At 49.3% G+C, this 26,571-nt stretch overlaps 1 protein-coding gene across 1 annotated transcript in view; it reads right to left on the reverse strand.

Moving 5' to 3' along the window:
* Positions 1-24,124, reverse strand: part of ptprr (protein tyrosine phosphatase receptor type R) — a 28,921-nt gene extending 4,797 nt beyond the window's left edge. The window contains exons 1-9 of the mRNA XM_084701982.1: positions 23,911-24,124; positions 22,247-22,751; positions 9,509-9,622; positions 9,259-9,408; positions 6,886-6,996; positions 5,235-5,569; positions 3,082-3,271; positions 2,757-2,841; positions 852-931 (exon numbers count right to left, since the gene is read on the reverse strand). Coding sequence (XP_084558108.1) covers positions 852-931; positions 2,757-2,841; positions 3,082-3,271; positions 5,235-5,569; positions 6,886-6,996; positions 9,259-9,408; positions 9,509-9,622; positions 22,247-22,426 — 1,245 coding nt within the window. The 5' untranslated portion in view covers positions 22,427-22,751; positions 23,911-24,124. The remainder of the gene's footprint in view (positions 1-851; positions 932-2,756; positions 2,842-3,081; positions 3,272-5,234; positions 5,570-6,885; positions 6,997-9,258; positions 9,409-9,508; positions 9,623-22,246; positions 22,752-23,910) is intronic.
* Positions 24,125-26,571: the final 2,447 nt, after the last annotated feature.

Below are 26,571 nucleotides of genomic sequence, written 5' to 3' on the forward strand. Positions count from 1 at the left end.
CTCATGGCTTTGATTGAAATTCCAAATTAAAATAGTTTTTTTTCCATATAAGAGAATGTCTATTCCAGGTATTGTGTGACTGAGGGAATATCGTAGATGTCTAGACTGTAGAGTGACTAAGACAACTGTCTCAGCTCCATATTTGTATGTAGGCAGCTATGACATCCTGTTACTCCCCGGGCATTAATCTGGCCCTGTGTCACACTCAATACGTCCTCCCACCCTGGCTGCATCACTGTGGTGTCACAGTCAATAGACTCCCCTCAGGGTGAAAGAGAAATCTGGTTGTTGTGTTTTCCTGTAACAGGAAGTCAGTCCATTGTGGGAGGTAAATTCTCCAGCCTCGATGAGGTAAGTTCACTAGTTCCTCTCGTCTCCCCTCCTTCCCTCCACTTTCCTCTCCTCAGCTCCCCTTCACCTACCTCTCCTCCCATCCTCTCTCTGTGGAGACTAAATAAACAGTACTCTCCTCCACATTCTTCCACAGATCCATTATCTGATAAGAAAGCGTTCATTGTTTATCCAACAGGCAACAATCGTTTAAACAAACCAACTACTTCATCAATCATGCCATCACTGTGTGTCATTGTCCAAAGTAAATAGCGGTCATTAGGAGAACAGGATTCATTTAAGTGGAGATGTCTAGACTGAATTAAGAGAACCGCCTAACCTAGACTGAGACCACCTGTCTAATTTAGGCTGAGAATCAGTTAGATAATGAGTTGGCATGTCTGATGTGAGTAAAGAGATGTTTGATGTGGGGACAGCAGTGATCAGAGCGGAGATGTCATGGATGATGGAAGCAGCGTGGGCTGTGTGTACGAGAGGAAGGGCTGAGAGCTGAGACTCACCCTGATGTAGTTGGCATTGATGTAGCTGCTGAGTGGGTTGTACACATTCTTGGTCCTCAAAATCACCCTGGAGTGGGGGTCTACAGATGACACACACACACACACACACACACACACACACACACAACACAGTTGAGAGGGAGTTGCTGCTTAACCTTGCACACAGTTTTTGTTGTTGCTGCTCTCAAGAATGTCTATTAAATGAAAGAAAGAAACAGTCGAGGTGACAGCCAGACCTTCTCTGTTCTCACACCTATCTCATCTAGATACGTGTGACAGGGGGGGGCACACTGATTACCAGTATGGCTGTGGGTGAGTGTGTACTGTCACTTGAGTGACTCTACCTGTGATTCACATTCCTCTCTCCCCTTCCTTCGCTCCCTTCACACCTCCCTGTCTCCCTACATCTCCCCTTCCCTCGCTCCCTTCACACCTCCCTGTCTCCCTACATCTCCCCTTCCCTCGCTCCCTTCACACCTCCCTGTCTCCCTACATCTCCCCTTCCCTCGCTCCCTTCACACCTCCCTGTCTCCCTACATCTCCCCTTCCCTCGCTCCCTTCACACCTCCCTGTCTCCCTACATCTCCCCTTCCCTCGCTCCCTTCACACCTCCCTGTCTCCCTACATCTCCCCTTCCCTCGCTCCCTTCACACCTCCCTGTCTCCCTACATCTCCCCTTCCCTCGCTCCCTTCACACCTCCCTCCATCTCTCTATCCCACCTTCCCTTCCTCCCTCACACCTCCCTGTCTTCCTACATCTCCCCTTCCCTCGCTCCCTTCACACCTCCCTGTCTCCCTACATCTCCCCTTCCCTCGCTCCCTTCACACCTCCCTCCATCTCTCTATCCCACCTTCCCTTCCTCCCTCACACCTCCCTGTCTCCCTACATCTCCCCTTCCCTCGCTCCCTTCACACCTCCCTGTCTCCCTACATCTCCCCTTCCCTCGCTCCCTTCACACCTCCCTCCATCTCTCTAACCCACCTTCCCTTCCTCCCTCACACCTCCCTCCATCTCTCTATCCCACCTTCCCTTCCTCCCTCACACCTCCCTCCATCTCTCTATCCCACCTTCCCTTCCTCCCTCACACCTCCCTCCATCTCTCTATCCCACCTTCCCTTCCTCCCTCACACCTCCATGTCTCCCTACATCTCCCCTTCCCTCGCTCCCTTCACACCTCCCTCCATCTCTCTATCCCACCTTCCCTTCCTCCCTCAGACCTCCCAGCTCGTCTCCTTCCATCCCTCTACTCTAAACCGTCTGACCGTTCCTTCCCTGCCTGGTCCAAAGCCAACAGAGTGTTCCTGTGTTCTAATGTTCTGTCAGGTCATGGCAAGGGGTTCCTTACTGCACACATTAGACGGCAGGAAGGAACCCCCCCCCCCCCCCGCCTAACCTCTACCCCCGCCCCTCCACCCCCGCCCCGCTCTGAGTGCAGCAGGAAGAGCACTGTCCCAAGCAGGATCTTGATAACGAGCCAGCAGCCAATCAGCTCTCAGTGTTACATAAGGAGCTAATCAGGTTGTGCACTGGAAGAGAGAGAGGGAGAGACAGAGAGAGACAGAGACAGAGAGAGAGAGAGAGAGAGAGAGAGAGAGAGAGAGAGAGAGAGAGAGAGAGAGAGAGAGAGAGAGAGATTGTTTTATGGAAGCAGACAGTGGTAACCATAGGAAGGAACGTCTCACCTTGCTGTGGTTAACCTCTGACCCCTGAACTCTCCCTGCTGTAGGCTGGCATCCCGGTGAACTACGGCACTAAACACTTCCTGCCTGTGTTCCTGTGGCCTAGAGACCACAGGCCCTGGAGCTAAATGCACCTTCAAAGAATGAACTCTGACCTTGGGCAGATCAGAAGGCCCAACCAAGATTTAAAAAGAGAGGTCTCGTGGTACGGTTCAGTGGACTTACTCGGCAGTATGGTTTTGTAGCGGTTCTTCGTTCCGTGGCTGGGAATATCCAGTTCCTTGGGATCCACAAAGTTCATAGGAATTTCCTTTAAGCAGAAAGAAACACAAACACAGACAAACACAGACACAACAGTTGGATCAGGAAGATCGTCATGACAATGACAAGAAAACAGTGAGACCACACACACACACACTAATGTATACAGTACGCAATCAAAAAGCAATCAAATGTTCTAAAAGGTGTGGGGGTTTTGAGGTTGAGCGTAAGCTCGGTTTGCTGTTGTGTCTTGGGTGGTTGCTGTGCGGACAGAGGGGCTGTGACTCACAGCGAACTCAGCATGCAGCGTCTGTGTGTGGAGCACCACGTCTCGCAGCCGCTGCCGGGTGAGGGCCCGGCCGGCCGACAGCAGGTACTCCTGACAGGCCCTCTCTCTTGGGGTCACCACCCCACAGTTCAGGGGCTCCACCGCCCCCAGGGCCGACATGTCCAACACCAGGGACACGTTGGAGCCTCTCCTGGAGGGTACAGAGAAAGGTTAGAGGCTGTCCGGGGCTGAAGGGGAGGAAAACAGGGGGAGAGAGGTTAGAGGATGTCCTGGGCTGAAGGACTGGAAGACAGGGGGAGAGAGGTTAGAGGCCGTCTGGGGCTGGAGGACTGGAGGACAGGGGGAGAGAGGTTAGAGGCCGTCTGGGGCTGGAGGACTGGAGGACAGGGGGAGAGAGGTTAGAGGATGTCCTGGGCTGAAGGACTGGAGGACAGGGGGAGAGAGGTTAGAGGCCGTCTGGGGCTGGAGGACTGGAGGACAGGGGGAGAAAGGTTAGAGGCCGTCTGGGGCCAGAGGACTGGAGGACAGGGGGAGAGAGGTTGGAGGCTGTCCTGGGCTGGAGGACTACATCCGTTTGGTTTCTGATAGTCTTGACACAGCTAAAGTCCTTGAGGATAGTTCAGGTCTGCATACAAAGACAATACATGAATCTGTCACCTTTCTTTAACCTCTCTCCATCCCCACCCCATCACATTATCTTTCTCTCTTGATTTTGCTCTTTTTGCACGTACACATCACTTCAATTTCCCTCTGTTTACTCTGGGCCAATCAGAGAGCTGTGTAAAGCACCCAGAGTTGGCCCAGGGTTGTAGAAAAACAACAACATGCTCAAAGAATGACCCTTCTGTCTCTCAAATCACTGTGTACAGTACCTTCCTTCCTATGCTCGAAGCTCTGATTGGTTAGAACCTACTGGCCTCAGTGTCTAGTCTCCTAGCCTTATTGCCTACTAGAACACTTGCCACCTAAACAAACAAAGTCAGGCAAGTTTTGATCCTCAGACTCTCTGCTAGTATGTAAATGTATCGAAACATTTTCGAAGCCAGAGTTCCCTGTCCTTCTCTAGGACCTGGCAGAGCAGGTGGGAGGAGCCTCGCCCTCTCTGGATGACATCCCAGGTCCAATCAGCCAGGGAGCAACATAGGAAGTAGCCGGTATCCTGTACAGGAAGTCAGCTGACACGTAGCCGAGCCCCACCCTGTCAGTCTGTGTCCTGGTGTGTCTGCGGGTCTGGAACCAGACCTGAGGGTACAGTGTCACTGACTGCACGAGCGGCTCCTTTACTACACATCTAGGTTTCGACTGGAGTGTCCTAAAACTTTTATACTAAAACAGGTCATTGATCTTGTCCAGATTCCCGGGTACGTAGCCGTGTTTGTCTTCCACGCACCTGGAAACCCCCAGGGTTATCATGTTATCACCCTGGGACAGAAGACCTTGACAACGCTCCAACCATCATATCCAAGAGCAGAGTTCCCATGTGTATCTATAGGAACCTAAACCTCAGCCTGTCAGCCTAATGAATGTTGTTCCATTGTGTTCCTGCTTGCTATTTCTTTAATAGGAACATTCCTGATAGAGTGTTCCGGATATATTCCCCCACCTCAGTTAGTATAAACACCGCCATGACCTGTGGACCCATTCAACTCTGCTCCCATAGATGAAGTAGATCTCCCTCACACACACACACACACACACACACAAACACACACATATTGTAAGAGGTCTACTCCTCAGTTCACACGTAGGCTCCTGAAAACACCTGCTTTGCTACAACAATTACAGTGTCAGTAAACTAACAAGGTCCTTCTCCTCACTGCTCTCTCTCCTCACTGCTCTCTCTCCTCACTGCTCTCTCTCCTCACTGCTCTCTCTCCTCACTGCACTCTCTCCTAGCCGTTGTCCCTCCCAAGGTCCACTATTTGGCAGCAAGTCACCTGAGTAGACAGGGTATGAAGGTATGAGAGCGAGGTGAGCCTCCCCATCATCCCACTGAACAGTTACCAAGGTAACACAACTGATTTCCTGTGAGGAAGCGGGAAACCAAGTTTGTCTAAAAGATGGAGAAAGGCCATGCCACCAAGATGCAGCATGGGGATTGAAAGGTCATACTGTATGAGTGCATGGGTCAGGGGTCAGTGCTAGGGTCTCACCTCTCCTGCAGACCAGCGGCAGACTTCATCCTGAATGGGCTAGCGGAGAGGCAGGGCTTGAGCTCGTGATTGGATGCCGGGGCGTTGCCGTTGGCGACAGGGATGGGCACGGGGGTGGAGGGCACGGGACGGCAGGCTCTGATTGGCTGCTGAGGCGTGGGCGTAGGTGCGGGCACGGGATTGGCCTGCACCATGCTGCTGGGGAGGAAGAGGGGCGTCGGGGGTGGGGCGGGGCCGTGGACCGCCACAGGGGTCAGGTGGACGTGACGGCTCGCGGGCGTCTCCTTAAACTGCCTGTCAGAGTACTCAACCTTCTCCTTCAGGTGGTACAGGACCTGCAGGAGGGAATGGAGTTATAAAGAGTTATAAGGGAGCATTAGTAGAAGTAGGGAGGGACAGGGTCAGAAAGAGAGAGAGAGAGAGAGAAAGAGACAGAGAGGGAGAATATATAGAAGTCTGTTCCAATACGTCTCAATAGTGTACATGGTCTCATACTAGATCTCCAGTCAGGTTAAGTTTAGAACTGTATCTGCATCCCCATATACCTGTGTCCCATTGGCAACCAGGCCGTACCCAAGCCATGACAGGAGCCAGGACTAGTAATCTGCTTAGCCTGGCATGGCCAGGGAGCTGTCAACACACCTGTCACCTCAGGACAGTCCCTGTGGTGACATCACTGTCCTGGATGGGCAAAAGGCCAGAGCCCACTCATACAGCTCATGACACTGACCCGACTCTTTGGACACCCTGCTAGAGGGGATAAGATGCAGACAGAGACCTTGACCAGAATGGCCTGTCGCCAACAGTACTGCACAACATGGATGGCTGGACCCTTGATGTTACATTGGACAAGTGGGACCCCCAGTGGACCAAACGGGTACAACAGCAGCACTGAGGTGTGGGTGAAAGATTAGTCAATTAGTTAGATGACCAGGATTGGTGACAAAGGAAACCAGGCCTGGTGGTTTAGACACACCCCCCATTAAATAGGAATTAGGTCAGTTAACCTTTGACCTTGACCTTGTGCTTTAGGTTTTAACTGGCTGAGGTAACCACTGGCATGTCAGCCAATAGGAGACGCTCTCCAAAGGCTTCTAGAGGCCGATGATGTCAGGGATTACCCTGCCCTGATCTCTCTCCGCCCCCGCTATGAGGTGCAGCCAATCGGGTTTGTCAGGGATCATGTGTGAGAGCCTTGGACCAGTCAAATGTGATCTCATCTTGGAGCTTAGCCTTTGTCACTAAGATTCTCTACAAAGACACACACACAACTATATACATATATGTAACACCTTCACAAACAATTTGTCTCCTTACAGATGGATCAGATGCTAATGCTAAAGCTTGGTTCTCACTGAGCTACACTGAGAGTTACCCTGGGTCATGTCCTGTGCCAGAAGATGATGTTCTCTGTTCCTCAGTCAGCAGCAGGTGTGGTAATGAGGGGGAGTGTATTCTCAGTCACACGCCACAATATCACTTCCTCTGTCATTTTCTAGATGCAAAGCTCGCTGGTTTCATCACTCCTAAGCATGCCTTAGCTGAATCAGTGACTTAGCCTCTCTCTGTAAGTGTCTGTGAGTGTGTGTGCAAAAAAAGGAGAGATACAAAGAGAGACAGACAGACATGCAGAGATTTGTAAACAGCTTACCATCAAACAGGTGATGATGATGATGAAGATGGTGAGGAAGATGACCACAGCGTAGAATCCTTCTTTGGTCCAAACATGGTCCCTCTCGTGCTGGTCCTGAAGAACGTTCTTCTGTAGAGGACAAGTTCAGAGCTGGATCAGAATAACACACACTTACACACACACACACACACACCTGCAGTAGAGTTGTCCAGCTGGCTAACCACACAAAGCCTCTACATGTGTCTGTCTAAGCACACAGCTCCAGGTCCACAATGCGATACACACACAAACTGACACACACAGACCACACACACATACACACTGACACATACACACATGCCACAATAAACAAACCCACCCTGGGTGATGAAAACAGCTTCTTGATTGGGTTCTAGTATGTGCAACTGTTCTCTCTCTCTCCCATCATTCCTCTGTCTCTCCTGTTGTTTCTCTTACCTGCTCCCTCCCACTCCCTCTCTGCGTTCTACCTCTCTTCTTCCCTCCCTCCTCTTCTCTGTTCCTCACACCTCCTTTCCGCCTATCCCTTTCCCTTTCTGCTCTCTCTTCTTCTCTCCCTCTCTCACACTTATTCTCTCTCTCTCTCTCTCTCTCTCTCTCTCTCTCTCTCTCTCTCTCTCTCTTCTCTCTCTCTCTCCCCCACCCTCTCTCTCCCCCCCCCTCTCTCTCTCTCTCTCTCTCTCTCTCTCTCTGTCTCTCCCCCTCTCTCTCTCCCCCCCTCTCTCTCTCTCTCTCTCTCTCTCTCCCCCTCTCTCTCTCTCTCTCTCTCTCCCCCTCTCTCTCTCTCTCTCTCCCTCTCTCTCTCTCTTTCTCTCTCTCTCTTTTTCTCTCAGTGACAGGTGTACAGTGCTGTAAGCTGCCGCCTCTTCTCTCCGGAGATAAAACCACTCTGACTCTCTGCTCCCGGCCTGTCCGAATCCTCCCACCGCCCACGCACTCTGCACCACCCACACACTGCCCGGCTCCTCCCACTTAACCACACGGCAGCCAAACAGGTGAGTGGAGGACATTAGGGTAACAGAGGGAGAGAGGGAGAGATGAGGGAGAGAGATATAGATAGAGGGAGGGGGGGAGATAAGAGATAGGCATAGGAGCGGAAGTAGGGATTTCCCCTCCATTCACAAACACACACACACCCTGCCCTATATACAGGTTGAGACCACATGGCCCTCTATCCTCTCCGGTGGTCCTTCCCCAGATATTGATCTGTGATTCTGTGGGTGGCAGTCGCTAATTGGAGCAGATTGGCTGGAGGGAGTCGTCTGTCTGTGGCCCTGGACGGCCAGCCAGAACATGGGAGAGAAGGTTGGATGTTCTGCAGGCACAGCACACATCACTAATCACCCCCAGACCAGCCCTTTACCATTAGGAGCTCATTCACTTAATGTGACCTGATTACACTGGGGCTGAGCGTGTGTGTGTGTGTGTGAGAGTGTGTGTGTGTGTGTGGCGGGACAGGGGATTGTGACTTAGAAAAGGGAAAATGCACAACACTAACCCTCTCTTGGTGGTGTTATACTGTAGAATACAAGCCAGCACTCCCGCCTGACTGTCATCTCAGCTCATACCATCCCTGCTTCTGGGGGATTTATCGAGCTGGCTAATTGGTCCATTCTAACTGAATGGACCAAGTTCTACAGTGAGCTGTGTAATATCAGTCAAAGACACTGATATTAAACATGATGTGTGGGGATCATTAATATGGAGAGAGAGGTGGAGAGGGAGAGGGAGAGAGAGAGAGAGAGAGAGAGAGAGAGAGAGAGAGAGAGAGAGAGAGAGAGAGAGAGAGAGGAGGGGAGAAGAAGTAGAGAGAGATTTGATTAATCAGGGACTAACGAGACTCTGCAGCCTGCTAGCCTAGTCCTGAGACAATAGCACACACACACACACTGTTTTATGCTGTCTGGACATTGTCTTCTGAACATATCCTGTCACTAATGTTCTCCGCTCATTCATCCACACACACACACACACACACACACACACAAACACGGTTACACACGGTAAATACACCAGGGTCCACGTGTGTGTGTGTGTGTGTGTGTGTACATGGGAGGGAGGGGACAGGGAGGAGAGGGAAAGGACAAAGAAAGGGAAAGATCGAATACAAAACAAATGGATGTTTGGTGTGATGTATGGACCAACAGAGAGAGGCCAGTGTGGACAACAAGCTCCAGCATCGCTCGAGCTTCAGAGAGGACAAGGCACCTGGTAGCTGATCAAAGCACCTTCTCACTGTCAAGTGCAAATCAGCTAGCAAGCAATGCTGGACAGGGCTTCAAACGCTCTAGCAATACGAATGCTGCACACACACACGTACACACACACATGAACACATGTATGCAGACACACACACAGGCATATGAAATGTACCTCGGAGGAGACCTCTGTGATGCCGAAATGGCCCAGACTGCGGTGTAGGGTTTTGACGTTAAGCGATTGGATGACTTCCTCCGCTGGGAGGGGCTCAGTAGCTCCTGGCCTATCAGACGACACAAACAGCTCAATGCCGTTCTTCCTCTCCTAGGCGGGAGAAGGAGGGAGAGGTGAGGTCGCGCTCTGGTCTGTATGCATGTGTGTGCTTTTGTGTGCGTGTGCCTTTGTGTGTGTGTGTGTGTCTTACGTTGAGCCTGTTGATGTGTACTCGTCTTGGGGAAACTTCTAGAGCTGCTGCCACTCCGTCACGGAACCATCGTAACAACGTCACGTTCATCCTCCTCACGTCTACCTGCAGCTTCTGGGCAGGGGGGACGGATGGGAGGGGGAGGGGGGAGGGAGGGAGGGACACAGTCAATGAGATGCATACAGCATGGGCGAGAAAGAGATCACTATGGCAACCATCTCTGTGACTCTGAGGGGAGGCTGTAGATTGACTGGCATCCTGTCCTCTCTGCTTCTCCTATATTCTCCTCTCCTATCCTACTCTCCTCCCCTTCTCTCTTCTCCTCTTTTCATTTCTCACTCTTATTCTCGTCTCTCCACCCCATCCTCTTCTCTCTCTCTCTCCTCCCTCTCCTCTCCCCTCCTCGTCTCTCAGAAAAACACACAGACTTCATCCCTCTGTTTTCCTTGTTCAACCCCGGTTCCTGTCTGTGCTTGGTCCCTCATTGTGCTCTGCCCTGCAGCGGGCTGAGGGAGGGAGCGTTTGAAGAGCTCACACCCGCTTAGTGACTCACGCCTGGAGCTGCCCCAGGCTCCAGCACAGACGCCCAGGAAACAGACTTATTTAGACAGCCAGGACCCCTGTCTCCCTGGAACACTCAGGGGCTTCTGCTCCTCTGTTTACCATCTCTCTCTCTCTCTCTCTCTCTCTCTCTCTCTCTCTCTCTCTCTCTCTCTCTCTCTCTCTCTCTCTCTCTCTCTCTCTCTCTCTCTCTCTCTCTCTCTCTCTCTCTCTCTCTCTCTCTCTCTCTCTCTCTCTCTCTCTCTCTCTCTCTCTCTCTCTCTCTCTCTCTCTCTCTCTCTCTCTCTCTCTCTCTCTCTCTCTCTCCTATCCCTCCGTCTACCTCTCTCTTCCTCTCTCTTCCTCTCTCCTCCTCTACCCATTAGAAGGCCTCTAGAGGAATTATCTTATCTTACCAAGCTACAGAGAAGGAGAGTGTGTGTGTGTGAGTGTGTGTTTGGTTGCATTAAAAACAGAAAGATAAAACGCAGACGTATCAATGCAGTTCAACAATTCATTTCAACATCAAATGCAACAACAAGAAAAACATCAACACTAATAAAGCAAACAGGAAGCACAGCCTGCAGTTGATTACTAATACTGGAGGCCCAGAGGGCTAATCAACATCAATAAGTGATCATCTTTTATGTCACACACACACATACACACATGCATGCACGCACGCACGCACGCAAACTTGAAGTCCCCTCTCGATGAATCCTTGCCCCAGGGTGGTGGATACAGTTGTGAACAACAAGATGACATCAAAGGCTCACCTCAAACAGTTGCCAGGAGACACACAGACAGGAGGAGCTTCCTTCCTCTGTCATCTCCTGGACTTAACAGCCGGATCCTAAACACTGCCCTGTCTGTCCTCCTCTAAGACAAACACAGCCTTGGCTCCTTTCCCCCTTAGGGATTCAAACAGACCTGCTCTCCCTGAGGAGAGTTTTTGACTGCTCCCCGCGCTCTTGTTTCCTTTCCTCGCAGGGTCTCTTAACATGTCCTCTAGGCTCTTTCCCTCCAAGGCTCCCAAGGAAAAGGTTCAATTGGTCTTTTCAGAGGAGGGGCTTCCCAGGGGTTTCCTTGGCCATTCTCCAGGGGTTTAGGTCTCACTTGACATCACCGCCGGGAGACCCCTCCATCAGGAAACATTCAGAGTGGAGAGGGAAACGTCTCCGACGAAAAGCACAAAGGCAAAGGGTCGCTCTCCACAGGAATACCTTCCTTAAATACCTGTCTCTGTCTTCTGTCTCTTCCACTAGCTTCCCTCTCTCTTTTTTTCTCTGTCACCCCCCCCCCCCCTCTCTCTCTCTCTCTTCCGCTCACTCGCTCCTGTGTGCCAAGCAGAGTCCCCTGGAAGGAGGGCATTTACAGTCTAAACCACATCAGTGTAACTAAGCACTAATACCTGATACCTCTCGGATGCCGAGAAAGAGCAAGGTAATGGCTCTTCTCTCCTCTCTCATCTCTCCTTCTCTCTCTCTCTCTCTCTCTCTCTCTCTCTCTCTCTCTCTCTCTCTGTCTCTCTCTCTCCTTATCTGTCTCTCTCTCTTTCTCAATTTTTCTCTCTTCTTATCTGTCTCTCTCTTTCTCCTTATCTGTCTCTCTCTCTTTCTCTCTCTCTCTCCTTATCTGTCTCTCTCTCTTTCTCTCTCTCCTTATCTGTCTCTCTCTCTTTCTCTCTCTCCTTATCTGTCTCTCTCTCTTTCTCTCCTTATCTGTCTCTCGCCTTCTCTCTTTCTCTCTCTGTCTGTCCCTTACCAAGAAGGCTCCCCTGGTAACAATATCATGGCTCCTCTCTTCTCTCTTCGTTCTCCCTCTGTCTCAGAGGCAGTTGGTGGATGATGGCAGTTAAAACTGGCTGCAATTACGGGAGTGTACTGTGTGTAAGTGTGTGTTTGTGAGTGGAGGTTGTTAGGTGCTTTATGAGCAACAGGTGGTGGGAGGCTGGAGAGCCCACACGACTACACAACTTTAAACACGGATGTATACAACGCCGCAACACAACACAACTCTGCTCACATGGTAGCGGAACACAGATACACACACACACACTGACAGGAACACAAACACCCTACTCCAGGATCTGAGTGTCTCTCATGGATGAACCCTCTGGTCCCAGGAGACTGAATTAGAGTTCTGACTCAACCAGTACCTAATAGGGGAGGGAGGGAGGGAAGGAGGGAGGGAGGGAGGGAGGGAGGGAGGGAGGGAGGGAGGGAGGGAGGGAGGGAGGGAGGGAGGGAGGGAGGGAGGGAGGGAGGGAGGGAGGGAGGGAGGGAGGGAGGGAGGGAGGGAGGGAGGGAGGGAGGGAGGGAGGGAGGGAGGGAGGGAGGGAGGGAGGGAGGGAGGGAGGGAGGGAGGGAGGGAGGGAGGGAGGGAGGGAGGGAGTTTAGGAAGAATGAAATGGAAAAAATGAACAGACTGTATGCCTATATTGATGACTAACATACAACAGGCTGACAATATCACAGGTGAGAGAGATGCATGAAAAATACATTTTATTGTGGCAGGGTGTGAGAGACAGAGTCTGGAACAGCAGTGAGGAAGGCAAAAACAGAGAGAACGAAAGAGAACATAAAAGAGAGAGAGAGAGAGAGAGTAGATAAGAGTGATGTAGAGAGAGGGAAAAGTGCATAAAACATTTTTTTCAAATCATGCCTGTCTCCTGGCAACAGCCACCTGCTGTGCTGAGAGAGGAAGCTGCTCTCAAACATGAGTGCAGCTGGTCACTGTGTGTGTGTTCCTGTGAGGGTGCGCCCAATGCTTTTGGGTGTGTTTGACTAAGCGAGAGATTGATAGTCCTTCACCTGTGTGGGGGTGGGTATGCTGGTTGAGGCTAATGGTTATTGACTAAATGTTTGCTCGCCAGCAGATGACTAGCAGCACAGTTTTACAGCGTAGTGTATGTCCAGGGCACACAGGGCAGGAACACAGATACTCTAGATAATCTTGTCTGTGTGTTTATTCATGCTCCAACTCTTGACCTGTGCTCCCCTTTAATTGCAACCATTACATATGTTGTGTCGGGGGGGGGGGGGGGGGGCTGATCACTCACTCACACACACACACACACATCTTCCCACAGGGGACGCCCCTCTGATCAAATCAGAAGCAACGTGACCTTGCGGCCTTGTTACCTCCCGGGTACGGATCAACAGTAATCTCATCACCTCCATTGATCACTATCTCTCTTCCTCCAGCTGTCCCTCTCTCTGTCTCTCCCCCTCCTCTCTCTCTGTCTCTCCCCGTCCTCTCACTCGGTATCTCCCCCCCCCTCTCTCTCTCTGTGGTCCATGGCAGCCTCTCAGGACCAGACCCTGTCTTGGTGAAGCAGCAGTGAACCACCAGCAGTACCCCGTGAAACTCTCCACTCCACTCTACAGAAAACCACACAGATCATGTTTTCTTTCAATAACGTTGAGTGCACTTGATTTACGCCACATGGGGCACCCGATATATCGTTTTGGAAAGCACATCATTAATAATATTATTTTAGCAATAGTTATGGACAGTGAGGCAGGGGTCACAGAACTACATCCATAAAACCAGATATCTATCCACCCCGGTGACAACTCCTCTCTGTGGGCTTCCTGATAGGCTGATTGCAGCCCTGACATTTTGTCAATTTTAATTAGCTGTCCCTACATGTGCAGTTTTTTTACTTGGCTGGACAGATCTGAATACTAAGGATGCTGCCTCTACACTAATTCAAAAGGCAGATGCCTCTTTGGAACATGAATATATAACCTACTCTCTAAAAGTACTCTAACAGGGCCTAGACACAATCATAACACAGCCCCACGGTAATAGTTCACGCCAATGTGGGAACAGACAGCTGGCCTGTGGATAATGTGATTGGCTCAGAGCAGAGCTGACCAATGATCCCTTACCCCTGACCCCTCCCTGTCGAATGGACCAATATGGATGTTCCGGAAGGGTCCTGAGTTAGCTCCTCTTTACAGACAGACAGTGTGATGGACAGCTCAGCCTACGCTTCGAGGGCCTCAATTAGCTGTTAAGAGCCTTTCAGCCCTGGGAAATCATCTGTAACTGGATGACTGTTGGGAGACAGAGAGAGAGACAGAGAGACAGAGAGACAGAGAGAGAGAGAGAGAGAGAGAGAGAGAGAGAGAGAGAGAGAGAGAGAGAGAGAGAGAGAGAGAGAGACAGAGAGGGGGAGGGTAAGGGGAGGGGGAGGGTAAGGGGAGGGGGAAAAAGAGACATAAAGGGAGAAGGGGAAAGGAAATAGAGACAAACATAATGAAAAAAAAGAGAGAGAGGGAAGGCAGAGAGAGGGAAAGCGAGAGATGAACCGACAGGCAGTGACTGGGGCTGTTTCTTCCCAGGATGCTTTGCTAACGGAGTCACGGCAAGCCAAACGCCATTCATGTGAAAGACCCACACGCACACACACATTCACACACACACACACACACACACACACACACACACAGGCTCTGTTTGGGCCTCAGGATGTGCTGTAGAAACCGTGCTACGTTACAGCACATGACGTAACGCACAGGACCAAGTCACAGAACAGAGCTTTGCACGGCAGCAGCAGATGAATGAAACACAAGGCCTCACTCACTTCCTGTACACAACAAGCCTATGCTCCTCCCACCGCACCAAGAGGACATCCCCGTGGTCTGGGAAATGTATGATAGAGTTGCCTCATCAAAAACGATGAGTTTCATAACTCCTCTGCAATGTCACTGTTGGAGGGATCGTCATGAGCACAGCGTGGTGAAGCGGAGGTGAGCAGTGAGTGTCAGGTTAGGCAGGAGTTCATCCATCAGGGAACATGGAAGTCTGCTTGTCACCTGTCAACACCGCCCTCCTCCACTCCTGTGCTTTACTAATGCTACGTCGTCCATCCTGCCAGCCCTCCCTAACCCCGTCTTCAATCCCTCCATTCATATCTACCCTCCAACCTTCACTTCTTTCCTCCTCCTCTCGTCTCTTTCTCGCTTTCCAACTTTTCTTCTCCCTCTTCATCGATTCATCCCTCTATTCACCCCTCCCTCTTCTCTCCTCCCTTGTTACTGTGGTGGCTAAATATAAGTCTCAGTCCAGTAGAGACGCGGTGTCTCATGAATTAGAGATTGGACAGTCCCTGCATTGTCTTCAGACAACACTTCACCATAAGAGGGGACTACACACACACACACATGCACGCACATTCACATGCGTGCACACACAAGTTTGAATGCACATGCACACACAGTTTTACTTGATTTAATCACTTAGTTGGACTGTAATTGCTATCTATGAAATCTCAGAACCCTGTCCTGACAGGTTCTTCATTGTAAACTAACATCTCCTGGCTGCTGCATCCATTCAGCTGACAAGGGGCTGACAGTAATGGGGAGTGGCATAGAGATGCCTGGGGTCAGGGGAGTCTCCGCCTACGTGTGTGTTTGAGAGAGAGAGAGAGAGAGAGAGAGAGAGAGAGAGGGGAGAGAGGGGAGGGAGGGAGGGAGGGAGGGAGGGAGGGAGGGAGGGAGGGAGGGAGGGAGGGAGGGAGGGAGGGAGGGAGGGAGGGAGGGAGGGAGGGAGGGAGGGAGGGAGGGAGGGAGGGAGGGAGGGAGGGAGGGAGGGAGGGAGGGAGGGAGGGAGGGAGGGAGGGGCTCAGCTGGCTCATTCCTTCTTCATCATCCTGGATAAGATCAAAAGTTGACAGTGTGTGTGTGTGTGTGTGTGCGTTGTGGAAAAAGCAGACCTGGTTCAAGAGTGAAGCATTGGAGTATTTGGCATGGTGGGATGTTGGACTGTGTCTGGTGTCTGAGCTGACATGGTAGCCACTGGTCCTCTGCTAAGGCTTCTAGAAAGAATGTACATATGGAGGACAAGACTGTTAACAGCCTGCAGGAGAACATACACACACACACAGTCATCTTTGCAACTGGATTTTCCTTCCTAGCTTGGTCCTGTCACAATTATGTGGACACTGACAGCACAACCTCAGCAGAGAAAGAGAGAGAGAGAGAGAGAGAGAGAGAGAGAGAGAGAGAGAGAGAGAGAGAGAGACAGAGAAACAGAGAGACAGAGAAACAGAGAGACAGAGAGACAGAGAGAGAAACAGAGAGACAGAGAGACAGAGAGAGAAACAGAGAGAGAGACAGAGAGACAGAGAGACAGAGAGAGAAACAGAGAGACACAGAGAGACAGAGAGAGAAACAGAGAGAGAGACAGAGAGACAGAGAGAGACAGAGAGACAGAGAGAGAGACAGAGAGACAGAGAGACAGAGAGAGAAACAGAGAGACACAGAGAGAAACAGAGAGAGAAACAGAGAGAAACAGAGAGACACAGAGAGACAGAGAGAGAAACAGAGAGAGAAACAGAGAGACAGAGAGAGAGACAGAGAGAGAAACAGAGAGACAGAGAGACAGAGAGACAGAGAGAGAGACAGAGAGACACAGAGAGACACAGAGAGACACAGAGAGACCGAGAGAGGGAGGGGTACCACAATCCCACTCAGAGTGTTATGTCTACATTTAATCATTTAGCAGACCATGTCTAGGTGGGGCGCAGCCTGCAACCTAACATTACTGAATCTCATCTTTACTGCAACAATGCACACAGCCTTGCATCACGAGTCGAAAGAACAATCTTCAATTACTGCAGTCACACACTCTTACTGCAGCATCGTGTATGTATGCTGCTAGGACATGAACTCCCTTCAAACCAGTGCTATTACCTCTAAACTCAATACTGCTTATGACTTCAATCTCCTCTTTCCTCTCCACAGGTAGCGTCTGCTGAATTAAAGGAGCACTGTAAAACTGTGATGGAAGACCATGGCAGGTTACAGCTGCCAGGCCCTTCCAATATACCCCCTCCACATGTCTGTTGTCCTGCCAGCAGAAGTATCCATCTACCTGATGAAGAAAAGGCTTTTCTCTGAAATGACATACACACACACACACACTCACACACTTATCATTACTCTCTGTAGCCAACGGAATGGTTTTAAATCTATTTTTTACAACAAGCACACACACACTCACACTCAGCAGTGTTTTCTGGAAAAACAGAACACTGAGTTATAGAGTTGCAAGGGATTCTGGGAACTGCCCATATCAGCACCCCATCAGTCACAGCACAGTGGCCCAGTCCTGCTCTCTGGTGGATGGTTGGGGATCTGCACCAGACACTTTCCCTACAGCACTGATAGTATCATCTGTAAACACACACACCACGTGTGCATGCGTGCACACGCAAACACAAACACGTGTGCATGCGTACACACGCAAACACAAACACGTGTGCCGACATCCAGACTGAGGAGAAAGGTCGCTCACGCATACCTAAAACCCACAAATGCACGCTACCTCACACAAGCTAGCAGAAACGCACACACACAGCCCTATACAATACATGATAGCTGACACAGGCTACCTAAAACTGGAAAACATACACACAAGCCACCACCCATAAACAAGCACATACTCTTGTGCAGACACCCATAAACAAGCACATACATTTGCAGACTCATGCATACATATATAAAGTCTTTCTGGGGTCCGACACAGTCATAGTCCTGTGCAGCCTTTAGCCTGGGCAGAAGAGGACAGGAAGACCACAAAGAGGCTGGTCACCAGCTGTGTGTTACACAACCTTTAACTAGCCAGGGGGACTCTGGTACTGACTAACTAAATCTCTCTCTCACAAACACACACACATGCACACACGCGTGCACTAAATTCCTCCCTCTTTCCGGCTCTTTCCATCGACCCCATTTTTCTCTTTCTTTCCATCTCTCCCACTCCTCAGGTCATCTCACAAAGCTCTCGTCCTCCATTAGTGAGATCGCCAAGACGACCGAGGGGGCTGTGGGTCATGTGATTATCGACAGGAAGGGGATGTCCGTGGCTTCGGCTCCGCCCACGATGCCCCGAGAGAGATGCTACAATAGCGGCAGGGCTATTTCTGGAATCCTCCTTCTGAGGACTTTCAGCCACAGCCCTCTGGCTACAGAGAAAGGCCATGAGCTGTCTGCCATTCATAAAAGCCCTGCACAACAGATGAAGCAGGGCAAGAGGACCTGAAGTCATGGAGAGCTTGTGCACTTGATATGCTACTAAGAAGCAATTGGTCTTGCATGTTCTGATTTAAGATTGCGTCGTGTCATATACTGAGATGAAGGATGATGCTGACAAGCATTTTTCATACTGTAGGCTAATTGTCAGCTTTGGCATTTAAAGCTTCATAAAAAGCTATCTCTCCAAGGGTACTTCACCTGCTGCTTGGCAAACAACTCTCCCACGCACAGGAGTGTGTTTTGTATGTGTGTGTACTGTATGTTCCTGTTTGTATGTGTGTATGTGTGTATGTGTGTGTGTGTGTGTACCCATCCCCAGACCCAACTCACAGTACTGCCTAAACCCATTCACCTAGAACCACCCACTGATGTGTGACATTCAGGCCTTTAGGGGTCCTCGCAGTAGGAGATAGGTCGCCCTGCACACTGCCTGCTAAATAAATGAGCAGCTTCACAACAAACTGTAGTAGTGACTTAGCTGGAAGAGACAAGTGAATATTTCATCCAGCATATGTGCGTTTGTGTGTGTGCGTGTGTGTGTGTCTGTGTGTGTGTGCACACAGAAACGAACAATGAGTGGCTTTCCTCTGAGGAGTTCTCAAATCTTACTTTACACTGCCTGTCATACGTGGTACACTGGGTTTGGACAATAAATGATACGTTATGTTTTTCCACTACTTTTATCTTCTCACTTCCTCAAACCAACATTCATCTATTTTCCTCTTTGTGGCTCTTCCTCTTTGTGGTCAGACAGGAAATGACAAGCGAGTAAAGCAGGGCACATCCATATCTTCAAAATCAACCCCTGATGTGAGATAACCCAGCCTATTCCTCCCCACTTCATTTCCTGAGGTAACGACGGTGGAAACAGCTCTCACGTCAAGCTCTGACATCCAGACAACCAGGCAGGTGTGGAAAGAAAACAGATGGACAGATGTACATTAACAGATCAATGTTTTACGGATGAACTCCCAGGGTCGGGGCTGGCATTGAGTTGGGTCGGGTGCGACAGATTGTGTATCTGAGAGAGTGTATTCTGATGCTTTTCTGCCATGTTTACCAGCATCTCCTGAGCCCAGCCCAGGATGAAGCAGAGCCACGGAGGCTACAACCAGGCTACTGATACTCCTGTGGGGGAGTCGGTAGCTCCCCTAGCCTCTCTAGCCTCGCTCTGCTTGCAGTGTCTAACCACACCTCTAGCCTCTGCTTTCCTCCCTTAGCCTCGACTAACCTCCCATGGCCTCTCCTAGTTTCAAATTGGCTCCCCTAGTCTTTCCTAGCCTCCTCAAGCCTCCCCTCAACTATCCTAGCCTCTACCATGTTTATTTCCCCCCCCCACCCCCGCACTGGCCTCTTCATCGTGAGCCTCACGGCTGAGCCTTGGATGATAAAATGGCAGCAATTAGAGCCTCTTAGAGCTCATGCATATTTAACCACCCGTTCTCACTCTGTCTTTGAGAACTCCATCATTCCTTCTCTCTCTCTCTCTTTTTCTCTCTCTCTCTCTTTTTCTGAGAAGTGAAAGGAAAAGCACGACAAACATTAATTAATGGCCATGTTACTTTATATTTTTGTGGCTGGTGTGTGTGTAAGACAGTGTGAGAGAGAGAGAGAGAGAGAGAGAGAGAGAGAGAGAGAGAGAGAGAGAGAGAGAGAGAGAGAGAGAGAGAGAGAGAGAGAGAGAGAGAGAGAGAGAGAGAGAGAGAGAGAGAGAGAGAGAGAGAGAGAGAGAGAGAGAGAGAGAGAGAGAGAGAGAGAGAGAGAGAGAGAGAGAGAGAGAGAGAGAGAGAGAGAGAGAGAGAGCAATCCACAGCGTCAATATAATCAATGAGGCTGAATGGGGATGTCCCAGCGTGTGATGTTAATGTACTGACTGTCTGGTCACAGGATCTTTCATACACTTGACTGCTGCGTTCAGTCTAACATACCATGTGAATAGTAGCCTTAAATCGATTGGTTAAATGATCTGAATGTGAGATTTTGTCACTCTTTCTCCATCTGTATTGGGATAGACATATTATTGATACTGTATGCTTTGAATGATAATAGGGTACATTTCTGAGGAAATTAATCTTTGCTCTTGTCTCTGTACAAACGGGTTCTTGTACTAGGCCCATCTGCTGAGAGGGGTAAAGGTTGTTATTTGGCAAAGAACAGCATGAAGGTTGAGAACAAGAAAACAACTTTGTGTGTGGTGTCAGATCAAGGCCACCCTGACAATGTTTAATCTCGACCTGTACAATGTGTTCTAGCCGCATGCGCCCACTTTTGTAAGCACGCATCCTCCCCTACATTTACACTTTTTTACATTTTAGTCATTTAGCAGACGCTCTTATCCAGAGCGACTTACAGTAAGTACAGGGACACCTCCCCCGAGGTAAGTAGGGTGGAGTGCCTTGCCCAAGGACACAACTTCAATTGGCAATGCCGGGAATCAATCCAGCAACCTTCTGATTACTAGCCCGATTCCCCGATTCCCTAACTGCTAAGCCATCTGACCCCTACAAGACAGCAAACCTCTGAGCTTAGTGTAGAAGCTAGGGAGTCTCTCTCCGCTTAACAAGCATAATGAAAAAAGACATACATGTCTGTCAATATTGTACTGTGATTAGACCAGTCTTTTGTCTCCTGGTTCCATCTCTATCCAACCAAAAACTTCCATAATAGTATCTTTCCTTTCTTCCCCTTACACGTTTTTCCTATCTCCTCCACCCCCATCACCTACAAATCAGTCATACTGCTAGAGCCAGCTGGTGTGCAGAGTGCTAAGGACAGCCCTCGACCAGTCAGCTGAATGATTCCGAATTCTCCAAAGTGGGGGTCGTCCATCACAGTCTCCTCAGGTGCATTACTCTAATTGTCTAGACGATGGGGGCAGGAAAGGGGGGGGGGGGGGGGGGGGAGAGAGAGGAGGAAGGGATGAGGGGAGCAATAAAAATGTTATACAAATTTTATGAGTCTAGAAGGAGCTAGCACCCTGCAGCCACAACCCAGACAAAGATTTTATGTCTTACTCTCAGACACGCACACACATACACACACGCGCATTCTGCGTATAATTTAGATGCCTTAGGTTGATCTCTCTCTGTCTCTCTCTCTGTCTCTCTCTCTGTCTCTCTCTCTGTCTCTCTCTCTGTCTCTCTCTCTGTCTCTCTCTCTGTCTCTCTCTCTGTCTCTCTCCCTCAAGCCCACTCTCCTTGATTCCTCTTTGTTGCTCTCTTTCTCTGCTTCGGGGGACAACGCTTGGCAATTTCAACATGAAACTGAAGGTCAAGCCAGCTTATCTTAGTTTGATAGAACCCATTGTGAAGGTAAGCCTGTCAAAATCCCAAGGCTGCTTGTCTGGAGCCTCAGACGCAGTTAGTGGGGGAAAAAAGAGTCTCTTACAACAGAAAAACATACTGTCCACCGAGTCATTGGAACAGCACAGAGATATCATGCTGTAGCATTCATGAGTCTATAGAGACTGTGAGGGGTTTGAGGGAGGTGTGTGTGTCTGTGTGTGTGTGTGTGTGTAGTACCACTTCAATGTGTGTAAGCAATCTTGCTGTCTGTTTGAACACCATTCTCTGATGTACTCACCACAGAGCTGTGTTCTGTTCAACACTGAAGTCTCAATCTGACAGCCCCCCCCAAGGCTACTTCCTCATACACACACATCCACACGCGCACACACATCCACACGCACACACACACACATCCACATGCACACACACACATGGACAGTGTCCGTTTGAAGCCCTGGCTGTTAGGCTGGCAGATGGTGCTACCCATCCATCTCTGTCGGAAAGGATGCAAGGGTGGACGGGAGGCCCATCTGTGCCCAGGAAGGGCTCACCCACCCTGGGGAGGCCTGGCAGGAACTTGGGCCTCTCCTGCTCCCTCCCACCAACCACACACCTCAATCATATCCATCACATGTCCCTGGCTGTGGTCAATGTTTCCCATAGCTTTTACATGTCTGTGTTCTAGTCTCATTCACTCTGTAGATAATAATATACAGTTTGCAAAGAAACCGTTCCAACCAATCAAAGCAAAAACACTTGAAACTCAGTAGTCAGAATGTCACAGGATTCTCTGGAACATTCACATCTTGTGAATCAGACAAGCGTTATCCGTCTAATCAGGAGCTCCACACTGGGGTACTCACCACGGTGACGAGGTGGCGAGCAGAGACAGGGGCGTGCTCCACGTGCACCTCGGGCTCCACGTGCGCCAGGAGGCTGATCCCGCCGCGCCCACTTGGAGCCTGCCGGAACCTGGACTCAAGCAACGCTGCGGGCATCAGCTTAGCCAGCCTGGCACGGGACTCTGCACCTAAGGTCTCCATGTGTCTCTCCACCCAGGAGCCAGGACCCCCTTTCCCAGGCCTCTCCTCTCCCAGCCTCGAGGTCCGCCATGGTCCCTTCCCCTCCAGACTCCTGGCAAATCCAGACCCAGGCTTCGTTCCTGTTCACTGATTTCTGCTTGCTTTCCAGACTGCCAGGCCCCATGCTGGCCCTGGGCCCTCCTCCTACCCCAGACCATAGGTAGAGCCCCGAGGTCCAGGGCCCTTTCCTGGCCATCTGAGTCCACATGGCGGTAGACCAGGACTGGGCTGTCTGAGAGGTGGTGTTGAGAGCTCACATAACGGTCATCGTCCCCAGAGAACCCATCTGTATAGGACGGATACAGACAGAGAGAAAGACAGACAAACAAAGAGAGAGAGACAGAGAGAGATACAGACAGACAAAGAGAAGAGAGAGAGAGAGAGAGAGAGAGAGAGAGAGAGAGAGTTTAACTTAAGATGACCTTAGACCACAGACTGATGCGTTATGGAGACAAAGGGAGGGAGAATATAAATGAGTGACACTTCACATGATTTTCTAATATAACTATTTAATGAAGTAGCTCATCCATGGCCTAAGGCCTCCAGCCACATGACCTAGTGTCCTTTCTTCTCTCCTCTATTGTGCACCCTGCTGCCTCCTCCACTCACATGCTCTGCACTGCTTCATGACATTCGCAAAGTTTCACTGGATAAGAGACTACACAGTAGGGAGAGACAGACAGACGGACGGAATTTTACAGAATTTCCTCTTTGGCCATGAGTGCTTATGTCTTGTTGTCTCGGGGTCCTAAACTGATCGGCTGATAAGGGATCTGTCTGTTGTCAGAGGTGAGTCAGGTTACAAATATACTGCCGTTTCCTGGAGCATGTTTGCGCAGTTCACGGCATCAATACTTTCTAGAAAGGAGACTGCTGAGGTGGCGCGGAGCATACTGCAAACGGCTGCTGACATGTTTTCTCCCCAGCGACAGCGTGGTTTCGGGGCCGGTTGCTATCCAAGGTGCTGAAACACGAATTTCCATTGGACTAAGAGGATCGATCGATTATCGGACTCGTGGTTCATGTAGATCACATAATCACAAAACAAGTTCAATACTGAATTGTACTATTTGCTATGTAAAAACAATAGAATAGGCCTACATATGTGCTCCGCCGCGACAACCCGTAGGCTACGTTACAGCAACCCGTAGGATAACTGACGATCGGTTGTAGTCAAAACGATGCAACATGAACATTAACAGTAGGATAATGTATTCCAGCAATCACACAATCCGCAAAAACGCATACAAATGTGTGCTATTGTGGATGCAACGAGTAGTATGAGTATGCTGGCAGCATTTATACTGAAAGAATAGAGCAATAGGTTTTCCACGCATTGGCAGATGAAATTATTCAGAACGACTTGCATGCATTAATAGCATATAGGCTAGTAGGCTACTATAATTTTGAACAATGTAGACACAGTTTCTTATGGGGGCGCTTACCTGACATGTGAAGCCAAATTGATATCGATAAAACCAGGAAACATCGGCTGCTTTCCGGCATCTTTTCAATAGACCTGTCGCTCACATTAAAGACTAGTATATAACCTGTCTCGTGTAACTGAAACCATAGGTTAGAAGAGCTATATTTTTCGTCCTACGGAGAGAATTCCAGCATTAACCACTGCTATTATTACTTGAGATGCCATTCACCTCCTCCCTCATCTTACCAAAACCGCTATTGCCTGCGCGGAGACAAGGGCAGGAGAGATGAGGCTGTCAAGAGGCTGCTGGTTAATTCATGAGGGGGCCAGTCTCGAGGACGTACGCAGAGCCCAGATTCAAAACATTGAGAGCGCCACACAATACTGGGTAACGCATAGTTTCCTAGCTTTTCATTGGCCGAGATCAATCAATTTAAAATAATTGATGAGTTAAATTTAATTTAAATATAATTTAGAATTGTAACTAATGATGCACATCTAATGTGCGTTTGTCCATGTAACTTCAATAGAGTAGGTTAACTATAGATACAAATAAAGCCACTCAGAATCACGGTATGGAAACAGAGACTATACTACGCAACTTTGTTGCGCCACCATTTCTGCCGACCGCTGAGGCATGCAGTCCGCCTCCTCACCACAAGTAGGCATGACCTAGGCATTATCAGACACGCCCGTGCGTGAGTGAGCCAATACTTAAACAGCTTGAGCTTTTGTACCTTATTCTAATTTCTCCCACTTATTCACTTTTGTGGTCGTACTATTGCATCCCTGGAGGTGATCCAACGGAACTATCACAGTTTCCCGCTCCCCGGCCGGATAATAGTATCACAGCTGCACCATGTCAGCCCTTCAGAGCAAGCTGCAGCATAAACGTTGGCTAGTACAGGGGAGTAAAGCAAGGACAACTGGGTTAAGGGGATCGAGACACCCCAGTGAATAGGGATAACATATCAACATGAAACCTCCCCAGTTGATAACTAGTAGGTCAAATATTGTTTTCATTACTAGTTTCCTGTAAATGTATGTTTAAATGAGCAAATGATTAAGTTGTAAAATATTATATCATTTGCATACATTACAAGAACGTAAATCAGAATATCGAGTGAAAAACGTTGTTTCATTTTGTCAACATATTGAAGTCCAAAGTTTTTACAAAGGGCACTCCGGATATCTCTTTTTCATCACTCTATTAATCAGAATATGGTGGCAACAGCCATTAAAGAAAATCTGTTGCAAATTGCGCGGCAGAACGTGTTCTTGCTCAGGCTCAACAACAAAAAAAGACTTAAAAGGTGGCATCACCCACACTATAAAAGTACCCATAGCGAAATAACGAAACGCTATGCATAGAGTCTGTGGGACTGTGAGTGCAGAGCTTCAATGTGTCGCATTGGCAACATACGGCTCAAGAAGCTGGCAAATACGTAGGCTAAACCCCTCTGCTTGCTGAAAGTATGGGGAGTCAGGTGACTGAGTGGTTATGGAATCGGGCTAGCAATCAGAAAGCCGCTGGTTCGATTCCCGGCGATTAAAATGACGTTGTGTCATTGGGCGAGGCACTTCACCCTACTTGCCTGGGCAAGGCACTGCACCCTACTTGCCTCGGAGGGAATGTCCCTGTTCTTACTGTAAGTCGCTCTGGATAAGAGCGTCTGCTAAATGACTAAATGTAGATGTATACTGAAGTAGGTAAGTTTGAAAGAGGAGGAAGCTTTTTAAGGATTTACTATTACTTTTAATGGGAGAATAATTTGCACAAAAACCTTAATTCTTTAAAAAGTATAAAAGTGAGAAATGAGAAAAGTCATAGCAAACATGACTAGTAAAAGGGCAAAAAAACTGCGGAAGAACTCGGAAGTTGAAAAACAATAGTGCTTAACAGCATTCTCACAATGATGTGAAATGTGTTATTGAATGTTTCATAATGATGCCATTAGGCAGAGGCACCAGACAACAGAGCTGCAGGTAGGCAGGAACAGACTGGCAGAGAAAGGGGGTCTCAGGTAAGTTTGTTGAGTCTCTTGTTTGGCAACATGAAGGGTTCTCTTTAGACTTGTAAAATAGGGACATAAGGACAATGCCATGGATACCCTCACTCTCTACTTAAACTGGTGACTGAACCAACATTAGTTTGAGGCAATGGATTTGTTGTTGTGATTAATTGTGTAGTATGGGTACTGGTAGTTAGGAGGATGGAGGATATAGAACCACAGACTCTTGCCAACAGTGTTGACACTTCAAGAGAAATGGTTTTGCAATTTCCCCCGACTTTATGATGGTTCAATTGAGATTATTTTAGATGAGACTGCACCATGCCCATTGTAATTACATAAACTGCACCCATACAGTGTAGGCCCCTACTGACCTTTCTTGGTATTGCTGGTTAAATACTGAAAACCTGCATTCATACTTGACTGATAAGAAACACTACCTTAACTCCATTTGAACAAGTTGAGACAACCCTTCAGACAGAGCTGGCAACTCTCACGGTTTCGCCGTTTGACACAAGCATTTCAAACATTTCTCACGCTCTCACGCCACACCTTGTAGCCTATATATCTCACGCTGAAAAGGCAACGCCAAACAAGTAGCCAATCTAACGTTGTAAACAGTAACGGACGACGGGTAGGTTAACGGAGTGAAGCAACATTGACACATC

Source organism: Hypomesus nipponensis, chromosome 7 (assembly GCF_054491055.1).
Source record: "Hypomesus nipponensis isolate SF chromosome 7, ASM5449105v1, whole genome shotgun sequence".
Classification (NCBI taxonomy): domain Eukaryota; kingdom Metazoa; phylum Chordata; class Actinopteri; order Osmeriformes; family Osmeridae; genus Hypomesus; species Hypomesus nipponensis.